The sequence below is a fragment of the Cornus florida genome, unplaced genomic scaffold (genome assembly GCF_030987335.1).
Source record: "Cornus florida cultivar Cherokee Brave unplaced genomic scaffold, ASM3098733v1 CherokeeBrave_3.0.0_Hap2_Chr07, whole genome shotgun sequence".
NCBI classification, from domain to species: domain Eukaryota; kingdom Viridiplantae; phylum Streptophyta; class Magnoliopsida; order Cornales; family Cornaceae; genus Cornus; species Cornus florida.
The window spans coordinates 3571908-3598094 of NW_026775577.1; the positions used below are offsets into that span (position 1 = coordinate 3571908).

Below are 26187 nucleotides of genomic sequence, written 5' to 3' on the forward strand. Positions count from 1 at the left end.
GAGTGCGCGGGGATTATTATTTTTTTTAAGAAAATGATTCTCACGCCTATTTCTTAGGCTGGGTTGTATGGCCTATAAGTTTTTATTCATTGATGTTAGTGAATGGAACCCGTTTCTAGTTTATCTGTGCCTTCTAATGGATATGAATCCTTTAGACCTAAGAATTAAATAGGCCTAAGTATCATTACTCTTTTGTAACTACCTACAAAGTTGCTCATATATATCTCATGCATATAGGATTTGAGACCCATGCATTAATCAATTTGGCGCGCAGCACAACAAGTCTACAACCATAGGCTTACTATAACAATGAATAAAACACATGCAGCTGAATTAATTTTAAAAACATCAAGATCTTTAATTGATTAAATATGTTGATAATACAATGTATAACGAATGAACAACAAAAGAATATACCTGTGTATGACATTATAAGTTTCTATATATCTATATGAATGCTAGCCAGCTACAACTCCTAAATCACTCCCAATAACAATGACCATGAATTGGCCGGAGATAAAGCAATAGTGTCAAGGATGAGCACCATTGACAAATGAGTGCCCTTCCCCGGGGCTTGGACCGGTGTTCTTGATACCACGGAGCGCAAGAAGTACTGCTTCATGATTATGTTGATGACTCTTCCCTCCATGGCTAGGATTTGATTTCATCTCGGCATGGTGGTGGTGGTGGTGGTGGTGGTGGTGGTGGTTCGAAACGCTAAGAGGACGGGCTTGTATGGGGTTGAATAGCACAGTGAATATCAAAAAGAGAGCTAGGAGGAGAAAGAGAAGGCTAGGTTGTCTGGCCATGAATGTGGGATCGATCTGTATAATTAAAGAAATATTCTTTTTTGTTGGAGGAGAGAGATATTGTTAAGTTGATTGATGATGAAGATGAGTAGTTTATGTAATCATGTATTTATAGGGAGAGATCGATATATGCATGTTTGACTGGGGAATAGAACAGAAGTGCCCGGTTCAAACACGTATAGGGGAACATAGTGTGGATTAGGAAGCATGAAAGAAATTCTTGGAGAGAGAGAGAGAGAGAGTTTTGAAGATTGATCAGATGACCAAAGACCAGTTTATTTGAAAAATTTTAAATTCCAGTCTAAATTTGGTTAGTTGAAGTGTTGAATAAGAATTTCATACTTTGCATGCACAGAAAACCCACATCATATTGGTATAAATTATGAAAGAAATATATATATATACATTTTATTGGGATAACTTGAAGCTATTTTGAATGAAAATTAATAAAAATAAAATAAAATAAATCTATGGAAGATATTTGATTTAGTCATGGCCAGTGTGTTCATTTTTTTTTTTTTTCGATTTTAAATGAAATTTTGAGAAAATAAACAATGGGGTGTGAGTCATGGTACTGGATTAGTTGCCTAAAAAGGTGAATAAGTCATACGCACGCGTTTTTTAATATTTTTTTCACAGAAAAAACCACTTGGCCCATGACTAATTTTCCAGCGGTAAAAAATAAGGTTGACAAAGATATATATTGCTATAAGACTGGACTGCTTTGTTTGACTAATTGAAAATAATTTTATCACATTTACTTATTTTATTTTTTGAACCACGCTACCCTTCACGTCTATACTTTCAAAAATAATTTATATGGAAAGTAAGTACTGCTTGGTTTGTCATATATATAGTTTTTAAAATTTTAAAATAAAAACCTATTTTCAAAATATTATAAAAGATATTTATTTGAAACATCTTTTTAACTTGAGTATTCAAAAAATAGTTCTTACCACTATCAACCATCATCAAAAGAAAGAGCCAAAACAAGTGAGACTATTATAGAATTTTAAATTACTATTATCCTAAATTATAAAAGCACATTAAATTAAAACTCTTTCTTTCCTTTTCTCCTAAGTAACCCATTAAATTGTGAGTTTATTTTCTTCTTTTCCATTCAACCGATAAAAAGAGAAAATGACAACAATCTATTTTTTTAGAAATTTGACAGCATTCATTCTTTCTTTCTCCCTTCCATTCAGTTTTTTTCTTCCCCGTCAAAGAAAGCATTAAGAAAAGAAATTTAAGCAAGATAGCATGTGTGGTCTGCTTTAGACTACGCTTATGAAGTTATTTTAGACATTTAATTTAATTGGACCATGACATATATCTAAATTCAGCACTCCTTGCATAAATTGACTTAAACATAACTTCAAGCTTACGTTTGGACAAGGAAAAGAAATTGTGTTTTCATTCTGGTAATTGTTCCCATTTTTCTAAATGAAAGAAATAAATTTCATTTATAAAAAATTGTGTTTTCATTATGGTAATTTTTCCCATTTTTCTTCGCTATTTTATAAGAAAACGAATTTCCCAGCAAATTTATAAAAAGTCTCTTACATACATACATAAATTATATATAATTTCTTTCACATGTTTCAGCAAAATAAGATTTTTTTCCCTCCACCAAACTAAAGAGAATAAAAAGGAATTTATTAATCATGACTGAGAGATGGTTGACTAACGAATTGGAGCTATTTAGATTCACCATATTCAAAACCAGACGCCCATAAAATCATTAGCTAGCTTGGTTTATCAAAGATTCAAAGGCATTTCCTGTACAAAAATTAGTCAATAGATACCAACGAAAGAGCACAATAAAATGGAAAACAAACAGTAATATCAACCAACGCCAAGCAAAATGCATGTGATTGTATGTCGGCGTTTTGAATTTGCAGTTGGAAAATTTTTAATTCTAAATCTAAAACTGGTACCTCCCAAATACAACATCCATTTTTTTTTTTTTAATTCATTGGTTCCATTTAGTGATAGACCTAGGATATTATGTGAGGGGCCAATAATAAAAAAATTTCAATAATTTTAGGGGGGTTGTAGTAATTTTTAAAGGGTATACAATCAGGACAGAGCCAATGAAGGCCTGGGCACGTGCCCCCCTCAGCTGGCCCGCACTTTATAATATATGTGATAATTTTTTAAATTTTTTTTCCATATATATGAAAAAAAATTATATAGTGCCCCCTAAATTTTTTAGTTTCTAAATTTCTCTTTGTTTTTTCTTTATTTTCTCTTTTACACTTCAAATTCGTTAAAATAAAAAGTCAAAATTTCTTTCTTCAATTGAAAGACTTAATTTTTTCCTTTTAAAGTTCTCTCATTTTTTTTTTCTACTTTTAGTTCTTAAAATTCTTTTTTTTAATGTGCATATTTGAATAATTTTTTTCTTCTTCTTCTTTTGAATTATATATTTGTTATGTTATATATATATATATATATATATTACACCATGCCTCCCTTCACTTGAAATCCTGGCTCCATTCCTATATGTAATTGAAGAAAATAAATTATTAAGGATGTATTATTTAAAAATAAAAAATTTCAGGTTCCCGTGTAGGTCCGCCGTGCCTGGTTCCATTGATATTTTATTATAAAATATATGTAAAATACCTTCTATATTTGAGAATTCATATATGATACTATGTTCTTTTTTGGTCTAGTTATTTCAAAATAGTTTTAGTAAACTCATTAAAATATAATACAATATTATGAAAATGGAACCTCCTTATGTCATTTTTTGTTCCCTATGTCATTTTTTTGATGTTTAACAGAGGAACTTATTCTTCTCCTTTTGATTGATCACTCAATTGGTTGGAGTGTTTGTTTCTTACGGTGTCTTGATGGTTGTTAGTGTTGGAATTTATATGTCCTGGCATAGCAAATTTCTGTTTGGATTAAAGTGACATATGTTCCTGACGTTTATGAAATATTTATATTTTATACAATTGGTGAATTCAATGTATTATATTTCGATTCATTATAGAATTGATAGTATCTATTTGATTACAAGAGATATTTATATATATGTTTGTGATGGCAATCAATGCATGATATATAAATAGTAATCATAAATGGTTCATAGTCGGTAATTATGGATGGACTCATAATTAATTAAGATTTGAACTAGATCCGCGTTAGGTTGAGATATATTGCGAGAGCCGTCGTATGTAATTGCTCCCTATCACCGTCATGGCATTTGACTCTTAAGTATGAGAAAATTATAGACTCTTTTATTAATTAATAATTACTTTGATTTGTTCGGCGGATTCTTCGGGATCCTTAGACCGACACTTTGGGTAGTTATGTAATTAATAGTTAGAGGGTTATATTTTCAATATTTGCATCATTGCTACTTGTATTTATTTTGTATTGATTGTGGTTGATCACAAAGTAAATTCGAAGGCCTTCGTGTATTTTTAGACAAAATGATTTATTATATATTTATTTATTTAAATTATTATTTTTGTCAAACAAACGTTTTATTATGATCGAGCCAGAAATAATCAAAGGTACCAAAATAAATATATTAATTAAGTAGTCGGATTGATGGCCTTTATTTATCCGATAACTAATTATGCATAGAGGGGTCAAAGTGCAATATTGACTTAGAGGTTATTTATTATTTAATTGGAGTTCAATTAATTTCTTTTAGTGGAGTAGAAATTAATTTATGAATTAATTGAATTGGGTCCATGGACCGGGCCAATTATTAATTCATTGTAGCCAATAAAATAATAGACCCAATGGATTCTCACTCATAGCCCAACTTGATATTGGAATCATATTAGATTTAAGACATGTGAATTAGAGATTGAGAAAGATTAGTTGTTTCCTTTTCTTTACCTTTATGTTGCCTATAAATATACATGGTCTATGTATATTTTAGGTGTGATTTTTAGTAGAAGGAAAAAGGAATATATTTTCTCTCTCTAGAAAATTAGGGGTTTATGTTCTCATCTAATGGAGGCTCCCACAAGCCTAGTTTTCCAAGGTCATTCATGGAGGCATATGAGTGATTCCTAAAAGCAAAACAATTACCAAGAAGATGGAGATCCAAGAAGAATGCATCTTACTAAGGAATCTACAATAAATGAGAACATTCACTTTAGAGGAGAGATCTAAGGTTTACTCAAACCTTGATGTAAGTATTCAATCTTTTAATTGAATGATACATCATGATCTATGAATTTAAATCCCTCGAAAAGTTTTTAAAATTAGCACGTTTCCCAACCGTTAGTACATGTGCGGGGTTCACATAGGCTTTGTTTGATTAAATAATAGAGAAAATAAAAGAAATTATGTGAGAAAAGATAAGAGAAAATAAAGGAAAGAATAATTTCTACGTTCGACCCTAACAAACAATTTAAGAATTTTAGAAAGTAATTTTAAAGATAAATTAGTATTATAGTGTTATTTCAATTTTTGTTAAAATTACTAATTTAAATATGATTTGCATATTGTAAATTTACTGAATGAAATGAATGATTCTTCTCAAATTTTCGAATTTCTCCTCCAGTTAGCCATCTTGATTCAATTTTTTTTTATTTTTTTCCCTAAACAATTAGTAATATTTTGTAAAGAATGAAAATTTTCCTTTATTCATTATATGGGGTGTGAGTTGAATTATCTATTATAAATATTTTTTCTAGATATCCTCCACCATAATAAATGGCTAGAATGGATTCCAAATTAAGATTTACTCTCTTAATATTCTATTAAAATATTTGTAATTTTAGATTATTCTCTACTTTTTAAGAATGCTATAACACTCTGCCCAACTCTGGACAACTTGTTTTTAGAATCCTCCAATATCCTCTACACAACTCTTTACTTTTAAAATCTTCTCGGCCTTTAACAAATATTTTACTTTTAAAATCTTACTTTCGCCGTGAATTCTCTTTCTCCGTACACAGTATTCGGTCTACCCCTGTTTCAGAATGCATCAGAACTCAAGGGGGATTACTTAATATACATTTGTTCCTTTTCAGTTATATACTTCTAAAATATTACCATTGTCTCCTTAAAATTATTTTAAAAAATTTATTATTTAAAAAATTCCCTTCTCGCATAATTTTATAATTAATGTGATAATAATTTACAGCTTATACTTATAGCTTAGAGATAGATGATGACGCACGTTTATGATTTTTAAAAACTTTATATTATGTTTCTAATATGTTTAAAAGTACATTGGAATATTATATTATTTTTTAAAAGTAATTGCAAAACTATTTCGTAGGGTCTTGAAAGTGTTGAAGGTGTATTCCTATATTAAGGCAAAATATTAAAATTCTATGACACTTTTAGTTATCTTGAACAAGTCTAGCACGTGTGTTTGTGTTAAGAACGTATTCAGGAATTGTTAATGGAATAGATTAATATTTTTTAAGTGGGTTAATACTAATAATTATTTTATTTTATTTTTAGATTGGACTAAAATTAAGTATAAAAAAATAAAAATAAAAAATTGGTGTGGGCTTGAGCCTATCCCTGTATCCGCCAAAAGGACAGTACCCTAGAAGGGCACACGTACTTCTTAGGTGAACATCATATCACATATTAGAAATAAGCATTTAAGACAAGTGATTCTAATCTTGTCACAAAAAATCACTGGGGGATCCAGGAGTTGGCTTGGGTAAAAAATATATATTTTTTAGCATACCTAATTTTAGCCCAAAAGAAATATATATTATTATTATTAGTCCACCTAAAAATATATTAGCCCACTTTATTGATAATTCATGAATTTGCCTTTGCATAAAATTGATTACTTATCATTAAAATTTAGAGGAGTTTGGATCTTTATGTGTGTAGTAGTGTTATATACTAATCCTAACTCACACGCACGCAAGTGCTCATATGCATAACAAGGGGAGTAGATATTGAGCCCGTCAGGTAATACCAAGTCATTAGTAATGATGCTTAAGTTATGAAACACGGACACACGTGGTAAGAGTGCCGTACCAATGTCGGACACGTGTGACATGTGTTTGACACCTTTTTACCGGTGTCCTATTTTTTATTCATTTTTTAAATTCGAACACACCATAAGATACGGCCGAGACACGCTGAAGGACACCGCAGTTCAAATTCTTGTTTGAAAGAAAGAGATAATGAAGAGATATGTGTGGACTGATTGAAGACAACAAACTTAAAAAAAAATATATATATATATATATGAAGAACCTGGTGATCATGCTCTGCTTTGGTTGGTGTGGAACAATTTAAGAACGAATGAAAGAAAAATTATATTTTAATTGTTTGAGTGAAAATTTGTTTGCATATTCTTTAAAAATAAATTCATGAGGAGAAGGAAGGAAGGGACAGAGGAAAAGGAAGATAGAAAGTTAAGAGAGGGAGGAGATGGCGTCTGGCTAGAGGAGACGTGGGAGGACCGAGGAGATAAGATTGTAAAATTTGTATCTTATCTCCTTTTCAATGTGTGTGGTTACAAAGTTAAAACTGTTCTAGTATTGATACAAATTCTAGTATTGGATATAAAGATATATTACATATTTATTATTTGAATTTTAATAGAATTTGGATTGAACTTAATTTAAATATATTATGCCTATTAATGTAAATTAAAAATTAAGAGAAATTAAAATTTTATATATAATAAATATAAATATATATATATATATAATTTTATTATTGTATCTTTGTCGTATCGTATTCTAATTTTTTAAAATTTGTTGTCGTATCGTATTCTAATTTTTTAAAATTTGTTGTCGTATCCTATCCGTGCTATATCGTGTCGTGTCGTGTCCTGTATCGGTGTTTGTGTTTCTTAGTACTTAACTAATGACAATGCATTATTTTTTAAAAAAGTTGACTTACCTATTTATAAAATTATTAAGAACAAGATAATATATTATATTTAATTAAATGTATATATATTTGACGCCGGAAAGAACCTAAGCGATTAGTAGGTTGGTTTATTTATTTTATTTTTATTTTTATTTTTATTTTTTTATGGCCACGTCACCAACAATTTGCTATGACGTGTCGCCAAGGCCAAACAAATTTAAAAAACGGCTCCTAACCGTTGTAAACCGTTAAAACGATACGAAACCGGCATTACCGGCAATGATAGGCAACAACTAACCGAACAACCATTCCGTGCTAGCAGTCCCAGCATTCACAGAATGACGCAGCACATAGTTACAAGCTTTCCCACTATTCCTAGCCTGCCACGTGCACCCTTCCATCTTCTTTATGACGTGCCTCAATCCGATTGGTTCCAGCTCTGCTAAACTAGTCCATTAGACAGAAAACATTCTCTGTTACAGTCTGCAGCCAACCGTCATTTTCCGGTTATAGTCTCTAACTGTCCAGCGAAGTTCCAGATACAAAGTTTCACACCCCTGCACTGCATATATAGAGAGAGAAAATGAACCCCAAAAAAACAGTGTAGAGAGAGTCCGGCGGAGGAATTAACCGGGCTAGGGTTTGTAGGAAGATCATTGCCTCTCTTATTTCTTCTCAATCAATCTCATAACAAGCCCTAATTTTCAGGACCTGTAACCGCTCAGTATAAATATTGTTATCTTTACACACTTTTGGTATATATGGCCTCAGAATCAACTCCTGAAGTACTCTTACAAAATGATGGAGATTACGACGACGAAATGCAGGAGATGGCATTTGCCAAGAGAGGGTGTTGTTTCTGCATACCATGTTTCTCGTCGGAGCGATCGACGGGATCGCTTTGGTGGGAGCGAATCACAACGGCGGAGAAGGAGGAGAAGTGGTGGGCCAAAGGGTTGACGAAAATGAGAGGGTGGTCGGAGCTCGTGGCCGGACCGAGGTGGAAGACTTTCATCCGCCGGTTCAACAAGAACCGGAATAGCGGGAGGAGCAACTCGAAATTCCAATACGACCCCTTGAGTTACGCGCTCAATTTCGACGAGGGTCCGGGGCAGAACGGTAATTCAGATTGTGATTATCCCGTGTGTGATTTCTCTACCAGGTTGGCCTCCATTACGACGTCGTCCGTGAATCCGGTGAAGGAGGACGGGCCGTCATCGCTCACGTGACTCTCACTTGAAACAGGGAATTGATTTATATATATATTTTTTCCGGGTGGGTTGGCTTTTGCGCGGCGGCGGTCGCTAACGTGCGCTCTGGGCGAGGTGCGGCGGGCTGGCCGCGGAGGTTCGTGAAATCGTGTGGGTCGTTCTTGATAAATCAATGGTTGACTTGTTTTGACCTTGTCAAATGGTCCGTTTGATCTGCGTTTGTACATTATAGATTTGTTTTTATTTTTTTTCAATTTAAAATTGAGTTAATCATTTGGTTTTATTGGAGGGAAGTGAAAAAGGGGTTGTGACTTGTGATATGAGCATGTGGAGGCCTTGTGTTGTGAAGGTTGCACCATGAGGTCCGTTGTACCTCGGTTTTGATCAGTGAAACATTACAAGAAATCTTTGGCTTATCTTGCATTGTTCATCAAAATTATCACCAGAAATTTCTTTCCACCTAATCTATTTAGTGAAGTTTTCAAAGATTTTTCGTGTAAAAATAATTCAAAAGTTTCAAAGAGTCATAGCTGGATAAATCGAACTTTCAAAAGCTATATCATTTCTCAATTTTGAACAAAGTTCATCTAATTTTATTCAACGAATAAAATTGAACACAACCGTGCATCTATTTCTTGAATATCTATCATTTGAAGTAGTTCATTGTTCAATTAGCTTATAGTTCATTGTTCAATTAGCTTATAAATGAGCAAATCTAACATGGTATTTTAAGCTTTTTGGTCCATTGTGATGGGCTTGGTAAGAGAATATAATATTTAATATTGTTTTACACAAAGTGATGATCTTCAACCTTATTGTTTTAATGATATAACAATCTTAGTTTCTAAAATAAAAATTAGATCAGAAAATAATAATTACAATGGCCTGATTAAGGAGCTACTTCAACCTAAGAAGAACAAACAATGACCCAACGCCAATACTGTCAAGTTCTGAATCAAAAAGCTCTATTAGAAGAAGAAAAATAAAATAAAATAAGTCGGTCACACTAGGGTTTTCATGGATCCTACCACCACTATCCCATTAATTGTGCCCACACTATCTTAAAAATAGTTGATGTCACGTATCTTTGATGACTTGGTTTAACATTTCTTTAGTGATTTGGCTTGTGATATCACTAATTGGGTTGTGTTACAAGTGGCTTTGAAGGATTAAAGTATGAATTAATGAAGGATTCTTTTTGGATTAGGTAAGGATTAAGCTAGAGACATATGTCATTATGTAAATGAGAAACGATTCCATATTCCAACCATCGCAATTCACAACTGCTTGCATGTGTCTCTTTTTGAATCATTCCAAATTCGCAAACATATTTAATTGTCATTTGATGATGATTTGTCAATCATAGTTAGTTAACTAAAATAATCATGCTCTTCAATGATCGCTATAATATTATTGGGTAGGTAGGGAAAGAATTGAAAAATATTAGCGGTTGTGAAGTCTAAATCACAAATTCATTTTATGTTCTTCGTTTTATGTCTTTGAATGTTGTTGGTATAAATCTTTTTTTTCTCTTTTCGTGTTTAGAGTTGTGTATGTTGAAGAGCAATCGAATTGTGAGATCTATGTCTGAGGATTTTTTATTGTAAATATTCATCATTAATAGTGATATTTTTAGTGCGTTCCGTAAACGTAGGCAAAACAATTTTGCCAAACCCCCTAAATAAAATTGAAAGATTTATGAAAAATAAACCACATGAATTAAAGAAATTACAAGCAAATTTAGACTATAACAATGCCTAATTACAAAACATGGAAATATACAAATATGCTCCATACCATACCACATAGAATATTGCTAATTTGCTACTTCGCTCTAGACTAGCTATATTGAGATATAGATTTATGTGATAAAAGAAAATTTACCATGCCAAGTTTGTTTGCATGTTTTACATGTTTGTTCCAGCTCTGGAAACTTCAGAAACTATGGATCTTTCTTCATCATCCCTTATAGTACTGAGCATAAGAGCAACCTGGTTTATGCTTGGCCTGGTCTCCGGGGCGCGATTTATGCATTTTATGGCTACCTGTAACAAGTTCACCAACCTCTCTTCACTTGCACCTTCTTGGATTAGGGTTTTGTCGAAAACTTCTCCGGTCCACTCTTCGTGAACCACGGAAAGTACCCATTTGGCCACGTCCATCCCATTGTTCTGGACCTGCAGCTTTCCAGTGAGTAGCTCCAGAAGAATCACACCGAAGCCATAAATGTCTGCTTTGAAGGAACTTTCATTTTGTGCAGTGTCCATCTCCATTAGACCATACTCACTAACGTATGGTTCCATGTTCTTGTTAAGCAAAATGTTTGAGGATTTCAGGTTACCATGAGCAATCCCTTCTTCACTAAGCTCATGATGCATGAAAGTTAAGGCCTCAGCAATTGAAGCTGCAATACCAAGCCTGCTGCTCCAGTCAAATGGTTGGCCTAATTTTGTTCCTGAAATTTACCTCAATTATATTATTAATCAACATAATATATAAAATTCAGGAATATTAATAGGTACTTTGTATCAAAACTGTGTCTTTCAGGACCCATGTCGACACTGTGCAGATACTGTCTACTTTGCACTACACAAGCGCTCACAGTTTTCATCAAAACGCGTCTACACAAATAGAAGACATCCCTTATAAGTGTCAGGACCTTCTCCCCATATAATGTGGGATGTTCCTCTCTCTCACACACACATGGCTGGTTTGTGAAAGAGAATCTTGTAATTAAAATGTTTTTTTGTACCATCAGAAATTTAAATTTGGGATCTTTGGTGGTATCTCTTGACCTTTCAAAGTAGAAGTTGAGGGTTATGTTTTAATTTGTACTAGTTGTGCATTTTAACCAAAAAAAATTGTTTTATGGTGCCTTTAAACATGCTATACAGAACCATGTCATAAACAATTAACTGAAGATCAGGAAATGGAAGTTACCATGAAGAAGCCTCAAGAGACTGCCATTCTGCTGATATTCATAGACCAGAAGCTTCTCTTGCCTTGAACAATAAAAGGCCACGGCTGGCAATACATTGGGATGCTTCACTTGGTCCAACCTCCTCATTCTCGTCTTGAAATCATCGCTGGAAATACCCCAATTCTTGATCCTCTTGACAGCCAGAGCCACCTCTTCCTCACAGATAACCTTATAGACACTACCATGCTTTCCCCTCCCAAGCAACTCAGCAGGAGCCTTCAGCAAGTCCTCAAATCTCAACCCATTCACCACCGGACTCGTGAGAACTATCAGCGACGAGGACATCAATGCACTTTGATCAGCTGAGGCAGCCAAAATTTCTGATTTGCTCAAGTCTGTTTTGTACTCAATTGTAGTGAAACTAGACTTGTTGATGCTATCATCAAATGATGCTACTTTGTAATCTGAATCATCGTTCTCTCCTTCTGTCTTCTTTTTTCTACACACCCTGAAAAGGATGAGGAGGACAATAACAAGACCTATAAGAAAGTAGCCTGAGAACATCAGAACCTGCACACTAGAGACACCTTTAGACTTCTTTGTCTCTTCAGATTCTGTGTGTAATGGTGGGCATTTCTCAGGCAGTGGATCTCCACACAATTCAGTATTCCCAGTGAAGCTGCTCACCGGGAAACGACTAGCCCCACTAGGTATAGGACCACTGAAATTGTTGAAGGAGACATTGAACTGGAAAAGGTTGGAGAATTCGAAATCCGGAATAGCCCCAGTGAAATGATTTTTTTGAGCAGAGAACTCTGTCAAACCGGATATCCCGGTTAGATCAGGCAAATCACCAGCCAAATTATTGTTCGATAAATCTAGTTTTTTCAGATTAACTAATCTGGAAACTGAGCTGGGAAGGCTACCAGAGAACTGGTTTCCACTGATATACAAGTGAGTGAGTTGTCTGCAGTTCCCAATAGCATCTAAGATCTCTCCAAAAATTTTGTTGTCACTGATACTTAAACTAGTGAGAGACAGGGCAAGAGATTGCACGTCACAGAGAGCATTTGCATCAAGAGTTCCGGAAAAATTGAAGCTGTCGAGAGTGATCTTCTTCACAGTGACATTCCCAATATCGCAGCCTATACCCATCCACTGGTCCCTGCATGGATCAGAGGATAGGTTCCAACCCCAAGCCGGTTCAGGTGGGCTGTTCATGTTGGATAGCTTTCCGAAAAACTTGATCAGGGAGCTCTTGACCTCCTCTGTCTCGGATTTTGTCGTCTGGAGGAGGAGATAGAACGAAATCAAGAGTACCCAAGTGGGGATTCGATTCATTTTGGATAATAGAAGCATTGATGGAGATGGGTAAAAAATTGCAGAACAAGGAGGAGATGTCAATGTTCATAGGATGTTTGAGGTAAGTTATTTAAGGATTGGCGGATTTCACAATGAGTTATGCCGGCAAGAATAAACGGTTGATACTAGGTGGTCATGTCCTTCTCAATGGAATCAATCAAGAATTTTAAGAACTATTGCCTATACAAATGAGACACACACACCAGGTTGAACATTTCAAGATCCTCCTGTTGGTATCTAAATAGAATATCTGCAAACAGGTGATATGCTTCAAACTAACGGAATTAAACAGACTGGTTCAAGATACCATTAGCCTCACTCTTTAACTTATTCACAGCCCAGATAAATGAGAATGCCAAGTACAATTCTGTGCTCTGCTGTTGCAATTGTGCTAGAAACAGAGTATTCAATACTATAGACAACAGATCATCCAATACAATAAAACATTTATTAATCATTCCCAGTAGCTTTAAGAGTTTTATAAAGCATTCTTATAACTTATTGACAGCCCAGATGGATGAAAATGACAAAGTTGTAAAATTTTGTCCATTATGCTAAATTTTTCATTATGTGCTCTGCTGTTGCAATGTGTTAGAAACAGAGCATTCAATATTATAAAAAATAATAATAATAATAAAACAGAGTATTCTATACAATAAAGCATTTATTAATAATTTTGAGTAGTTTTCAGGTTTTATAAAGTATAATAAAGCGCATAAATAAAACACCCATCATTTGCCTAGAGAGAATATAGATCTCACACTTCGGATTTAAGAAATGAAAAATTGAGCTTAAGAAAACACAAGCATGCAACAAACTCGGCCGGCTCAAGTTTCCACATTCATCTCTACATTTATTAATGAACATTGATGTGAACATTCTTCATAAGCCATCAAGATAACTGCCTAAAAGAAAGAACATTTGGAAGGAGGAAAAGCATTATAAACACTTCATTGTCTGCAGAAAAGGCATATTTTTGACATTTTGTTGTACAATAGCCGAACTTCCCCAAATCTGTACACTCACGAGTCTCTCAGATATTCTTGGACTATTTTAATATCATGTTTTACTATCATGTTAAGATCAGATCTAATATATTATATTATTATAGGACAATAGGACTGCAGATGATCCAAGCTATTTGACTCATATGTAGACTAGAGATTGTTTTGGAAATGTATGGATTGTAGGAGAAATGTAGAGAAGGTGAGAGATAACTCAAGAGAATCCATCTCCCCCATCGGTTAGATTGCACCATCCATAACCGTCCGTTAAGGATGGAAAACCGCCTATTAGGAGATAGGACTCCATTATCATACAGTGTAAGTTAAAAATGACTCTAGTTTTTTAAAATAATTTTCTCCAAACATAAATCATAATTATGTTTCTAAGTTCCATTTGATAAATGTAAATCATACTTATGCTTCTAACTTCCATTTGATAAATGTGACATTATAGATTATAGATTATAGATTCAGTACACATGAACAATATCAAGTAATCACGCCTAGCTACCCGTCGTGTAATTTTACAAGAAATCAAACATTACACCATACAACAAAAAATGAACAGATGAACATAAAATGAATGTGTTCATAATAAAGTCCAAGACAATTTATTCTCTCATGGGTCTACATGACCCGCAACATCATCATCAGGTTCACTCCGTCCATCACTAATATCATCGTCACTAACCTCATCATCGCTATCTTCTGTTAAGGTGCTAGTGATATTCTCCTTCTTCGCGTACCGTTCACAATACTCTGTCGTCATAAGTGAAGAAATAAGGAAAATATGTCAGGACTAAAACATTTCTACTACTGCTGTTATCCGAAAAGCCTAAATCACTGCAGGTCTCCAAGAAAAGGAACAAAAAAAAAAAAAAAAAAATATGACCACCATATAAAAGAAAAAAAGATTAGTAGTATCAAAATGGTGACAATTGGCCAATACCAAGTTGGCCATACAAAAACTCCCACATGCTCCTATGGAGACTTGAACTCTCGACCTCCTACTTTGGAAAAGGAAGTACCCACTGGACTACAGCCTGTGGTGGTTGTACAATGTTCTCTTCACACCTATCTTCTTCTTCTTCTTCTTTTTTATTTTATTTTTTCAGATTTAAGTTATGCATATTGCAAGACACAATACCTACAAAGATTAAAGTTTGCCAAATAAATGTATTGTCAGATTCAAAATTCAGAAGTCAAACTCCAGCAGTTTAATAAGGAACCCACTCCCTCTTGGTAAAAAACTTCATGAAGGCCTTTCATTTCCAGTGAAGGCCTAAACATTAGAAATATTTTTTAAAAAAAAAACTTCACCTTTCACTTTCTGTTCATATTGCTTCTGATCCTTCATCATCAATGATGCTGCATCACCATTTAATGGGTCCGAGGGATTCGGATAAAGCAAAAGCTGTGGAAGGAAAACCTCAAACACGTTCAAAAGATCTGCAATCCAGAGTGGCAATGTTAAGATATTGAAGGACTCCTAGTGAAGATCAAGTACACAAATTAAAAAAAAAAACAAAAAAAAAAAAAAAACACTAGGGTCAACAATCAATCTCTTTCTATGTATGGTTTGTGAGTAAAAGACCAGGACTCAACAATAGTTGGCCGCAACATAAAAAATAAGTCAACAAAACTCCTGTAGTAGTAATTGTTTGGTCAGAAAGAGAAATCGTATTGGAAGATCAGGATATCACTTAATTCATCATTCATCTAATAATGAAGTAATTCCCTTATTCCTATTTTACAGAAAAAGGTCATCTCGACATTGACGACCCCAATCTCCTAAGATAGACTCCTCTCGTAATGAGTTTTACGCTGAAGAAACTGTGAGTATATTACATGTCAGTTTATGGTGCTGGAAAACCTATAATTTGGTGTGAAGACCAGATGCAAATGCTACCTTACAAATGTAACATTAAACATATATAGACGTGCTTGTTTGTAGACTAAGACCATGTTATATTTCCATTCCAGAATCCAATCAAAGAAACTACTTGTGTCAGATTGCCAGATGGTGAAACACTAGCAAATGTTCTTCAACAATATTGAATAACTTCATTATATTTCATTTATTTATCTTTTTTATGGGGGTACTTGGGGAGGGGGTAGAATTTTGGCAGACTTGAAATACACTCAGTATATGGCTCTTAGAAAAATAACAATTACCAAACATTGGACTCCATGTTTGGTTAATAACATCCAAGCACACAGAACCAGACCTGCAGTAGACCAAAAAAAAAATCTAGTGAGAATAACAACTTTTAGTAACAAACGTTCGTAAGCAGACTCATAACAAAAATGCTCCACCTCAGCTCACCAACATTTTGAGGTATGTATCAGCAACACTATAACAAGTTGAAGAATATATACACACATATTATTTCCCTCATGGAAGAACTCCCAAGAAGTTCGTCAACCACAACTTCATTTTCAAGTACACACAAGAATATCTATACACACATTATTTTCAAGAATATATATACACATTATTTCCCTCATGGAAGAACTCCCAAGATGTTCGTCAACCACAACTTCATTTTCAAGTACAAACAAGCCAAGGAATATATGTTGTGATTAATGGTCTGCCATCAATAACATATTGTCTGACAGAAAAGCTAATATGAATGGCCATATATGGGTAAGTGGGCTCACAGTTCATCAACATTTGGGTGGAATATTTTGTTCAGAAATCCAATGGAAGGAGACTTGTAAGGGTAAGCATCCGGCAGTTCCACACGGATTTTCCACACACCACCTTCATACAGGCCTGCAACAGCGAAGTGCATCGATATGAAATAACCATATCTATAATCCATTAAAAACAGAGACATTACAAAAAAAAGGTTATAGATAATATACATTGTGGGGGCAAAAGAAAAATTAGTAAACAGAAATTGACTACAATATCATGACATGACTTGACAAATTTCTGATGAATGAAAGTGAAAAATATTAAACTTCCTTTCCTTTCATAGATAAAAGTAGTGGGCAAAGTTAGCCAGATATCTTCTTCTTTTCTTTTCTCATCATTTCTTTCTTTCTTTTCTTTTCTTTTTTTCTTTTTTTTCTTTTTTTTTTTTTTTTTTGACAAGTAAAAGTTAGCCAGATATCTCCCAGAACATAAATCCAGAATTATTTGAAAAAATAACTTTGACAAATTTAAAAATAGCTACTTACATTAGCCATGTTGTCATGTAATATGATTAAACAGAATGCCCATAGGCATCAATAAGTAGAAAATTAGGAATAACACACAAATATGAGTTAAAACTTGTTCAATGGTGCATGACTCAATAAGTACCTCCACAATTGGTTAAAACTTAGGAGAGTAACAAGAGTTATCTTTGTAAATGATAAGGGTTTCAAGTTCGTACGGTTATAAAGAAGAGATGGAACTTTAGGAGCTCGGATACAGAAGCAGGAATTAAAAATAAGATTCTTTCAGTTTTGTCAGCTCCGTAAATTCACTACGTATATAATAGATGCAGATATTTTCCATAGTGCTTTTTCAGGTAGATAAATTTTCAATTATTATTATCAGATCTCGTTGTGGAAGCTCTTTTGACAGCTGCAAAATGTGGTGTCTAATTACAGTACCTAAGATTAGTATACAACATTCAAAGATTATAAGCATAACCATAGAAGCCTTTTAGGGTCGACCAAGTGACCCTAGAAGAACTTAGTACTTGATGGAGAGGGGAAACCAAAAGTAGAACCAAAAAATGGGAAGGACTATAGTTTAAATCAGGAAATGACTAGAAAATCCTTTCCAATATGCATTTGACTACAATATCATGACATGACTTGACAAATTTCTGATGAATGAAAGTGAAAAATATTAAACTTCCTTTCCTTTCATAGATAAAAGTAGTGGGCAAAGTTAGCCAGATATCTTCTTCTTTTCTTTTCTCATCATTTCTTTCTTTCTTTTCTTTTCTTTTTTTCTTTTTTTTCTTTTTTTTTTTTTTTTTTGACAAGTAAAAGTTAGCCAGATATCTCCCAGAACATAAATCCAGAATTATTTGAAAAAATAACTTTGACAAATTTAAAAATAGCTACTTACATTAGCCATGTTGTCATGTAATATGATTAAACAGAATGCCCATAGGCATCAATAAGTAGAAAATTAGGAATAACACACAAATATGAGTTAAAACTTGTTCAATGGTGCATGACTCAATAAGTACCTCCACAATTGGTTAAAACTTAGGAGAGTAACAAGAGTTATCTTTGTAAATGATAAGGGTTTCAAGTTCGTACGGTTATAAAGAAGAGATGGAACTTTAGGAGCTCGGATACAGAAGCAGGAATTAAAAATAAGATTCTTTCAGTTTTGTCAGCTCCGTAAATTCACTACGTATATAATAGATGCAGATATTTTCCATAGTGCTTTTTCAGGTAGATAAATTTTCAATTATTATTATCAGATCTCGTTGTGGAAGCTCTTTTGACAGCTGCAAAATGTGGTGTCTAATTACAGTACCTAAGATTAGTATACAACATTCAAAGATTATAAGCATAACCATAGAAGCCTTTTAGGGTCGACCAAGTGACCCTAGAAGAACTTAGTACTTGATGGAGAGGGGAAACCAAAAGTAGAACCAAAAAATGGGAAGGACTATAGTTTAAATCAGGAAATGACTAGAAAATCCTTTCCAATATGCATTTGACTACAATATCATGACATGACTTGACAAATTTCTGATGAATGAAAGTGAAAAATATTAAACTTCCTTTCCTTTCATAGATAAAAGTAGTGGGCAAAGTTAGCCAGATATCTTCTTCTTTTCTTTTCTCATCATTTCTTTCTTTCTTTTCTTTTCTTTTTTTCTTTTTTTTCTTTTTTTTTTTTTTTTTTGACAAGTAAAAGTTAGCCAGATATCTCCCAGAACATAAATCCAGAATTATTTGAAAAAATAACTTTGACAAATTTAAAAATAGCTACTTACATTAGCCATGTTGTCATGTAATATGATTAAACAGAATGCCCATAGGCATCAATAAGTAGAAAATTAGGAATAACACACAAATATGAGTTAAAACTTGTTCAATGGTGCATGACTCAATAAGTACCTCCACAATTGGTTAAAACTTAGGAGAGTAACAAGAGTTATCTTTGTAAATGATAAGGGTTTCAAGTTCGTACGGTTATAAAGAAGAGATGGAACTTTAGGAGCTCGGATACAGAAGCAGGAATTAAAAATAAGATTCTTTCAGTTTTGTCAGCTCCGTAAATTCACTACGTATATAATAGATGCAGATATTTTCCATAGTGCTTTTTCAGGTAGATAAATTTTCAATTATTATTATCAGATCTCGTTGTGGAAGCTCTTTTGACAGCTGCAAAATGTGGTGTCTAATTACAGTACCTAAGATTAGTATACAACATTCAAAGATTATAAGCATAACCATAGAAGCCTTTTAGGGTCGACCAAGTGACCCTAGAAGAACTTAGTACTTGATGGAGAGGGGAAACCAAAAGTAGAACCAAAAAATGGGAAGGACTATAGTTTAAATCAGGAAATGACTAGAAAATCCTTTCCAATATGCATTTGACTACAATATCATGACATGACTTGACAAATTTCTGATGAATGAAAGTGAAAAATATTAAACTTCCTTTCCTTTCATAGATAAAAGTAGTGGGCAAAGTTAGCCAGATATCTTCTTCTTTTCTTTTCTCATCATTTCTTTCTTTCTTTTCTTTTCTTTTTTTCTTTTTTTTCTTTTTTTTTTTTTTTTTTGACAAGTAAAAGTTAGCCAGATATCTCCCAGAACATAAATCCAGAATTATTTGAAAAAATAACTTTGACAAATTTAAAAATAGCTACTTACATTAGCCATGTTGTCATGTAATATGATTAAACAGAATGCCCATAGGCATCAATAAGTAGAAAATTAGGAATAACACACAAATATGAGTTAAAACTTGTTCAATGGTGCATGACTCAATAAGTACCTCCACAATTGGTTAAAACTTAGGAGAGTAACAAGAGTTATCTTTGTAAATGATAAGGGTTTCAAGTTCGTACGGTTATAAAGAAGAGATGGAACTTTAGGAGCTCGGATACAGAAGCAGGAATTAAAAATAAGATTCTTTCAGTTTTGTCAGCTCCGTAAATTCACTACGTATATAATAGATGCAGATATTTTCCATAGTGCTTTTTCAGGTAGATAAATTTTCAATTATTATTATCAGATCTCGTTGTGGAAGCTCTTTTGACAGCTGCAAAATGTGGTGTCTAATTACAGTACCTAAGATTAGTATACAACATTCAAAGATTATAAGCATAACCATAGAAGCCTTTTAGGGTCGACCAAGTGACCCTAGAAGAACTTAGTACTTGATGGAGAGGGGAAACCAAAAGTAGAACCAAAAAATGGGAAGGACTATAGTTTAAATCAGGAAATGACTAGAAAATCCTTTCCAATATGCATTTGCACCAAATTTAGTAACCAAAAGATGTAAAATGATACTTCTATACCTATAATGCACCCAAAAAATGGCAGCATTGTATAAACAAATATTTATATTCACACGCAATTCACTATTGAAATTTTTTTACTGCCCGTAGCATGAGATTTTAACTAATACTTTAGAAAAAGAGGTGTCTTTGATTATAAATTCTATTTTGGTAGTGATATAGGCTTCTGCAACTAAGAGTTGACTTTATACTCATAGAAGTCATGGCGATTACCACCAAACACATCAGTTTTTTCTCAAAAGCGTGTACAACAATACGCACTCATGTCATATAAAACAAATAACCTGATGTTTAGAATCAAGCAGGAAAGGACCTGACGGAGAGATTTTAACAAAGAAAGGGGGGAAATGGGGACCTTCAAGTTCGTTCAAAGCCATGAAACATGCCTCTAAACTCTAAAGTCAACAGTCTATGGTCCTAGCTATAAACACCCAATCTGTGATTTGTCTTGTATAAGTATTATGCTGGAGATATACACACATTAGCTCCAATTGAGACGCACAAAATTAACAGTGAGAAAAGTATATATTTAAATCAAACAAGCAACTTGAATCATAAAGTATACACATTCTATTAACAAAATAATAACCATGCTCTTCAACCGAATGCATAATCACTATTTGGATTTCAAATTGGTAATTCATAGAAACAAACTGAGAGTGGTAGAAAGTATAATATCTGTTGTGAAGATCACCAAGGTGCCATTTCAATAAAAGTATTATCTTGGATAGGGAAGAAATATTACTTTCTTTTGGACCATGGAATTCCACATTAAATTCACTGATTCCATCATTTATTGGCTCAACGGCATAGTCGCTCATCATCCTATAGCATGAAAAAAACAAATCAGTAATAACATTAAGAAGAACCCCATCTACAACTACAAATGTAATTTCAATATGAGAGATTGCAGGAGAAAAATCCAAGAAGAAACATACATAATTATAGAAGGCAAATTAAGAAACAATAGTGCTCATAGAGCTAAAATTTGTGCTAGCAGTAATTGTAGAACTTTGAACAAATGAAACAGAAAAAGACAACATAAAAATTCATGTCAGATAAATACAAATAGAAAGCAATATGTGAAACAATAATGACAAGCATTAAAAAAAAAGCCCTTACAGTTTCATGACATCCATATCTCTCCTCTTGCTTGGAGAAGACATTTTCTTGGCTAGTAAAGACTACCCAGTTACGAACCTGCACAATAATATAAATGAGGCAACATCAACTATTTGAAGTGCTAAAGTTGCTTTATATTCAAAACTGAACACATCAGATTCAGGATTAGGGATGGCAGGTGCATTCGCTTTTGGGAGGACATTTGGTGTGGTGACTGTTCATTGGTGTGCACCTTCCCTAGTCTTCTGTGGATTGCTTGGGATAGACATGCCTTGGTAGCCAACTGTTATTGGCTTGATAGTGGGAGGACATCATGGGAAGTGAGCTTCTCGAGGCATTTCAGGATTGGGAGTTGGATGATGCCATTGGGTTTTTGGAGTTGCTATATCGCCAGGAGATGGATGGTGGAGGGCCTGATTCCCGAGTCTGGGTGCCCTCATCTGAAGAGAGGCTTGATGTTCTCTATTTCTATGGGAGCCTTTTGGATGCTGTGGGGCCTACCTTTCCCATGCAAAGGCTCCCCTTATGGTGGGAGGACGTCATGGGATGTGAGCTTCTCGAGACATTTTCGGGATTGGGTGTTGGATGATGCCATTGGGTTTTTGGAGTAGCTATATTGCCAAGAGATGGATGTTGGAGGGCCTGACTTCCAAGTCTGGGTGCCCTCATCTCAGGAGAGGTTTGTTCGCTATTTCTATAGGAGCCTTTTAGTTTCAGATGCAATGGGGCATCTTCCCGTGCAAAGGCTCCCCTTATTGTGGCCTTTTTTACTTGGATAGCAATTCTGGGGAGGATTCTGACATTGGAAAACCTAAGGAGGAGGAGACAAATTATTGTCAATTGGTGTTGCATGTGCAAGAGAGATGAAGAATCGGAAGATCATCTCCTTTTGCATTGCCCTATGGCCCGGGACAGTTGGGGATTGCTTCTGGGTTTGTTCGGGCTCCAATCGGTTATTCCTCGATCCTCAAGAGGCATAATTGAGGCTTGGAGAGGTTGTACAGTGGGTACCTAAGCCATTGACTTTTCGAGGGTGGCACCCTTGTGTTTTTGCTGGTATTTGTGGAGGGAACAAAATAGGAGATTTTTAAATGTTGAGAAGACTCCTATTGAGCAAAAACAATTGGTATCTTCGAGGACAGTTGTATGAAATGTGCCATCTCATACATGTCCAGGTCATGTTGGCAGGTGAAAAATTGTCATTAAATCTGGTAATTTGCCAATCCAAGAGGCAGAGTTTGATCATTATTTTGAGGACATTCGAAGGCATTAGCCTGTCAACTTCCATTGACAATATGGTTTTAATTACCGCTTGTAAGTATTCATTGCATGGTTTTCTGTTCTGATTCTTTGTAATTCTGAATCCTTAGTCTACGTGTAAACTCATGGCCAACTCCCTAACCTCTATTCTTTATTAGTCGTCAACAGAATCAACACATGTTCTCATAAGAATCTCCAAGTTGAAGATTGCTAAATTAATTAGACAAAAAGTCTTAACACATTCAAACTTTTTGAAAACCATAAACCAGTTCTGCTAGCAGAAAAGAAAGAAGACACTGGAGGAAACAGCAAGCCAGACCACTGAAGCAAGGATTTGCTCAAGATTTGAAAGGAAACCTACACAAACACCTCAAAACTGTAGCAACTAGAGAAACAATTGTGAAGAGTTACACATGTTGTTGGGAAATCAAAATGAGACTTTAGTTAAGTATTGGAATATGAAATGATAGCACTGGATAAATTTACTTCCACACCCTTATCGAAACTACAATACTTGAAACAGTACTTGATAAGGAAGGCAACAATCACCAAGGTTAAAAGCCAATATAAAATAAAAAAGCAATATAACATCAATTTCTTGATAAATACTGAGTTATTCAAGGGCATTGCACTAAAAGAAGTTGTTATCTGTCAAATTTTCACCACTGCTAACCAGTGTTGGTCCCAACAATTCAGGAAGCTCAAAGGAGTGGGCTAGGTGCAAATGTAACTTCCATCTTTGTCGGCACTGTACCCTCAAACTGAATCCATGTCGCATGTTTGGACAGCTTAAACTTATACCATTGCACCAAGTAATAGCCCCTCAAACAACCAATACTTAACCATTATCTTTCAAATATACTAGTAAAAGGGTACATTTATAATTACACATAAAAACATCAGAAACACGTAGAATTGACGAGTAATGAGCAATACAACCATTGCTTTGTGCATACACTGCTGTCTAAAGTGCTCATAGGATGTTATTCCTAACAGAGACAACTGAGCACCTAGGCATGTGCAGTCATAGAGCTTGGAAAAACTCAAAAGATTAAGAAACCCAGCCCAACAATCTTCTTGCAGTTCGTGGACAGTCATCCTCAGTATGCAACATAGTAGGCCACATAGTAGCATACATTCTGCTGCTACGATATGCTAATTTTCCGTAATTTTTCATGCAACAGCGGCATACACCGTAGTAGAGGAGCAGTAGAAGTTGAAGTAGAAATGTGGCTACCATATAGATATTAACTAATTCCAAATCTAAGCTATATTCTATACCAATTAAGTTAGTCTGAAGAAGGTATAAACTCATTCAGAATCTTTAATTTAGTTCAAAGTAAGTAAAAAGTCATTGAAAGGATAGAAAATGTAGAAGAAATTATTTTCCTTGTTTACCATGGAAAATGTCGAGTAAAGGAAAATATGTAAGGAAGTTAGGGATTTATATTTAATTTAACATGCATTTCCACCCATTTTCCAGTATCTGATATTTCACTTTGTTATTTAATTTAACATGCAGTTCTACCCATTTTCCAGTATGTGTTATTTCACTTTGTTCTTTCTTATTGCCAACCAAATTTCCAATCCCATTTAAGCTTGAGAGGAAGTAAAGGAGGGGGGCGGGGGGACCTTTCCTTCCCTCTTCCTCAAGTTCCCTATTTCTGCAAAACAGACAGAGGCTTCATTTAAAATAGGTTTTCTTCAGTCCAATTATAAATTACTAGATAAAAAAGAAGTTTCATTACCAAATCATCTTGAATATATTTTTAATCGTTTGCAACATAAACTCTAGAAACTATAACATTTTTTTTATTATTATGACACATTTCTAAATTCATAAACATAATGTGTTAAACAAAAAAACTCAAAAAGACAATTCTTTGCAAATATTTTGTTCTAGCACAAGCAATCAAAATCATATATTATCAAAAGTAATACAAATTCCAAAAGCACTCAGCAAAAGGCAGTTCACAAACATATTTGGTCATCAAAAATGCCATGTAATGGCAAGTTTTTGACACTTATTATAAGAAATGCCTTGTTTCAGAGTAAATAAAATATTTATGTTAAATTATCAAAATATCACTTGCATACATCCTAAACATGTTTTTCAAAGGGCAAAAACGAAAATCACACTGAAAGACAAAATGTGCAATTTGAGAACTAATGTTACTGAATGTAAAAATTAAAAAAATAATAATAATAATAAATAAAATAAAATAAAATAAGTGACAAAGTGAAAATGAACAATGAGCATATATATATAATAACACCAACTAGCAAAAACAGAACTTTTGGGTCTGTATATATATATAGCAGAACCCTGACTGGCACACCCTTTTTTTCTATAAACTCTCCATATATGTATATAAATTTCACACACACATACATATATTATAAACAGATGATTAAATAAAATAATCACCAACCAAACAATTGCAAATCGAACCCATTAAGGATACATCAGTTATCAACAAAAAAAAAAAAGTATCTATTTTGGAAGATCTCTGAAACACCCAATTCAATTAAAAACAAAATAAAAGCAAAAATGTATGTAACAAACATAAACTAACCGAATTAGAAGAGTATGCGATCGGTAGATCGAATGGTCCGTCAAATGAAGGATCAAGAACACGGCACTAATCAATTATTGTTTGTGCCCTTTTCTTATTACTTTGCCTATCCGAAGAAAACAAGTGACCAAAGAAGAGATTGAAAATACAAAGAAAAAGGAGACAAGAAAGGCAATGAAACGAAAGTATGTTATGTATGTGTATGTTATGTGTCGACATGATTTCAGGGCACGTGCAAAGTCGGTGGATGATACGTGGCCTAAGCGCATTACTTTTATCTCTTTCTCTGCTTTCCTTTCTTTTTTAACTTCTGATCCGATTGACTATTGATGATTTTGATAAACAGAGCAAGGCGGGTTTGGCTCTTCTCCACGAAATGTGTTCAATGGTCCACCCACCAAGTTGCTTCTGTCCTGGTCCAATGTTATTTTCGTCATTTCCCATACCACTATGTGTAATGTGTGTGTAATTTTAGAGTTCATATCATATATTGCATGTGTTAATTTGATTGAAAAAATAATTAATATTTCACCAAACAGTTATATATATATATATATCAATGCTGATTTGAAGATTTGTTTGGTTGGATGGCCTTTTGAAG

General features: G+C 33.9%; 4 protein-coding genes across 7 annotated transcripts; 1 reads left to right on the plus strand and 3 right to left on the minus strand.

Annotated features, from left to right (window-relative positions):
• Positions 1-530: 530 nt before the first annotated feature.
• On the minus strand, positions 531-809 carry LOC132267602 (precursor of CEP11). Its single transcript, XM_059768741.1, has one exon. It carries the CDS (start codon positions 807-809, stop codon positions 531-533), a length of 279 nt encoding a protein of 92 aa, XP_059624724.1.
• A 7589-nt stretch (positions 810-8398) lies between these two features.
• Positions 8399-8866, plus strand: LOC132267603 (uncharacterized). The gene has a single exon (XM_059768742.1). It carries the CDS (start codon positions 8399-8401, stop codon positions 8864-8866), a length of 468 nt encoding a protein of 155 aa, XP_059624725.1.
• Positions 8867-10659: 1793 nt separating this feature from the next.
• LOC132267417 (probable inactive receptor kinase At2g26730) lies at positions 10660-13315 on the minus strand. Its single transcript, XM_059768580.1, has 2 exons — positions 11789-13315; positions 10660-11303 (listed from the first exon to the last, which is right to left on the minus strand). The coding sequence occupies exons 1-2, from the start codon at positions 13125-13127 to the stop codon at positions 10756-10758; spliced, it is 1887 nt and encodes a 628-aa protein (XP_059624563.1). The 5' UTR covers positions 13128-13315; the 3' UTR covers positions 10660-10755.
• A 1246-nt stretch (positions 13316-14561) lies between these two features.
• On the minus strand, positions 14562-25777 carry LOC132315792 (ubiquitin-conjugating enzyme E2 5-like). Of its 4 annotated transcripts, none has more exons than XM_059814198.1 (8): positions 25587-25777; positions 24647-24674; positions 21751-21827; positions 21374-21453; positions 16796-16910; positions 16310-16362; positions 15455-15583; positions 14562-14893 (listed from the first exon to the last, which is right to left on the minus strand). In XM_059814198.1, the coding sequence occupies exons 3-8, from the start codon at positions 21792-21794 to the stop codon at positions 14754-14756; spliced, it is 561 nt and encodes a 186-aa protein (XP_059670181.1). In that variant the 5' UTR covers positions 21795-21827; positions 24647-24674; positions 25587-25777; the 3' UTR covers positions 14562-14753. The 4 variants fall into 4 exon arrangements, with proteins under 4 accessions (XP_059670181.1, XP_059670178.1, XP_059670180.1 ...); XM_059814195.1 differs by having other exon boundaries at positions 21751-21828; positions 24643-24674; XM_059814197.1 differs by having other exon boundaries at positions 21751-21828; positions 24539-24674; positions 25587-25776.
• Positions 25778-26187: the final 410 nt, after the last annotated feature.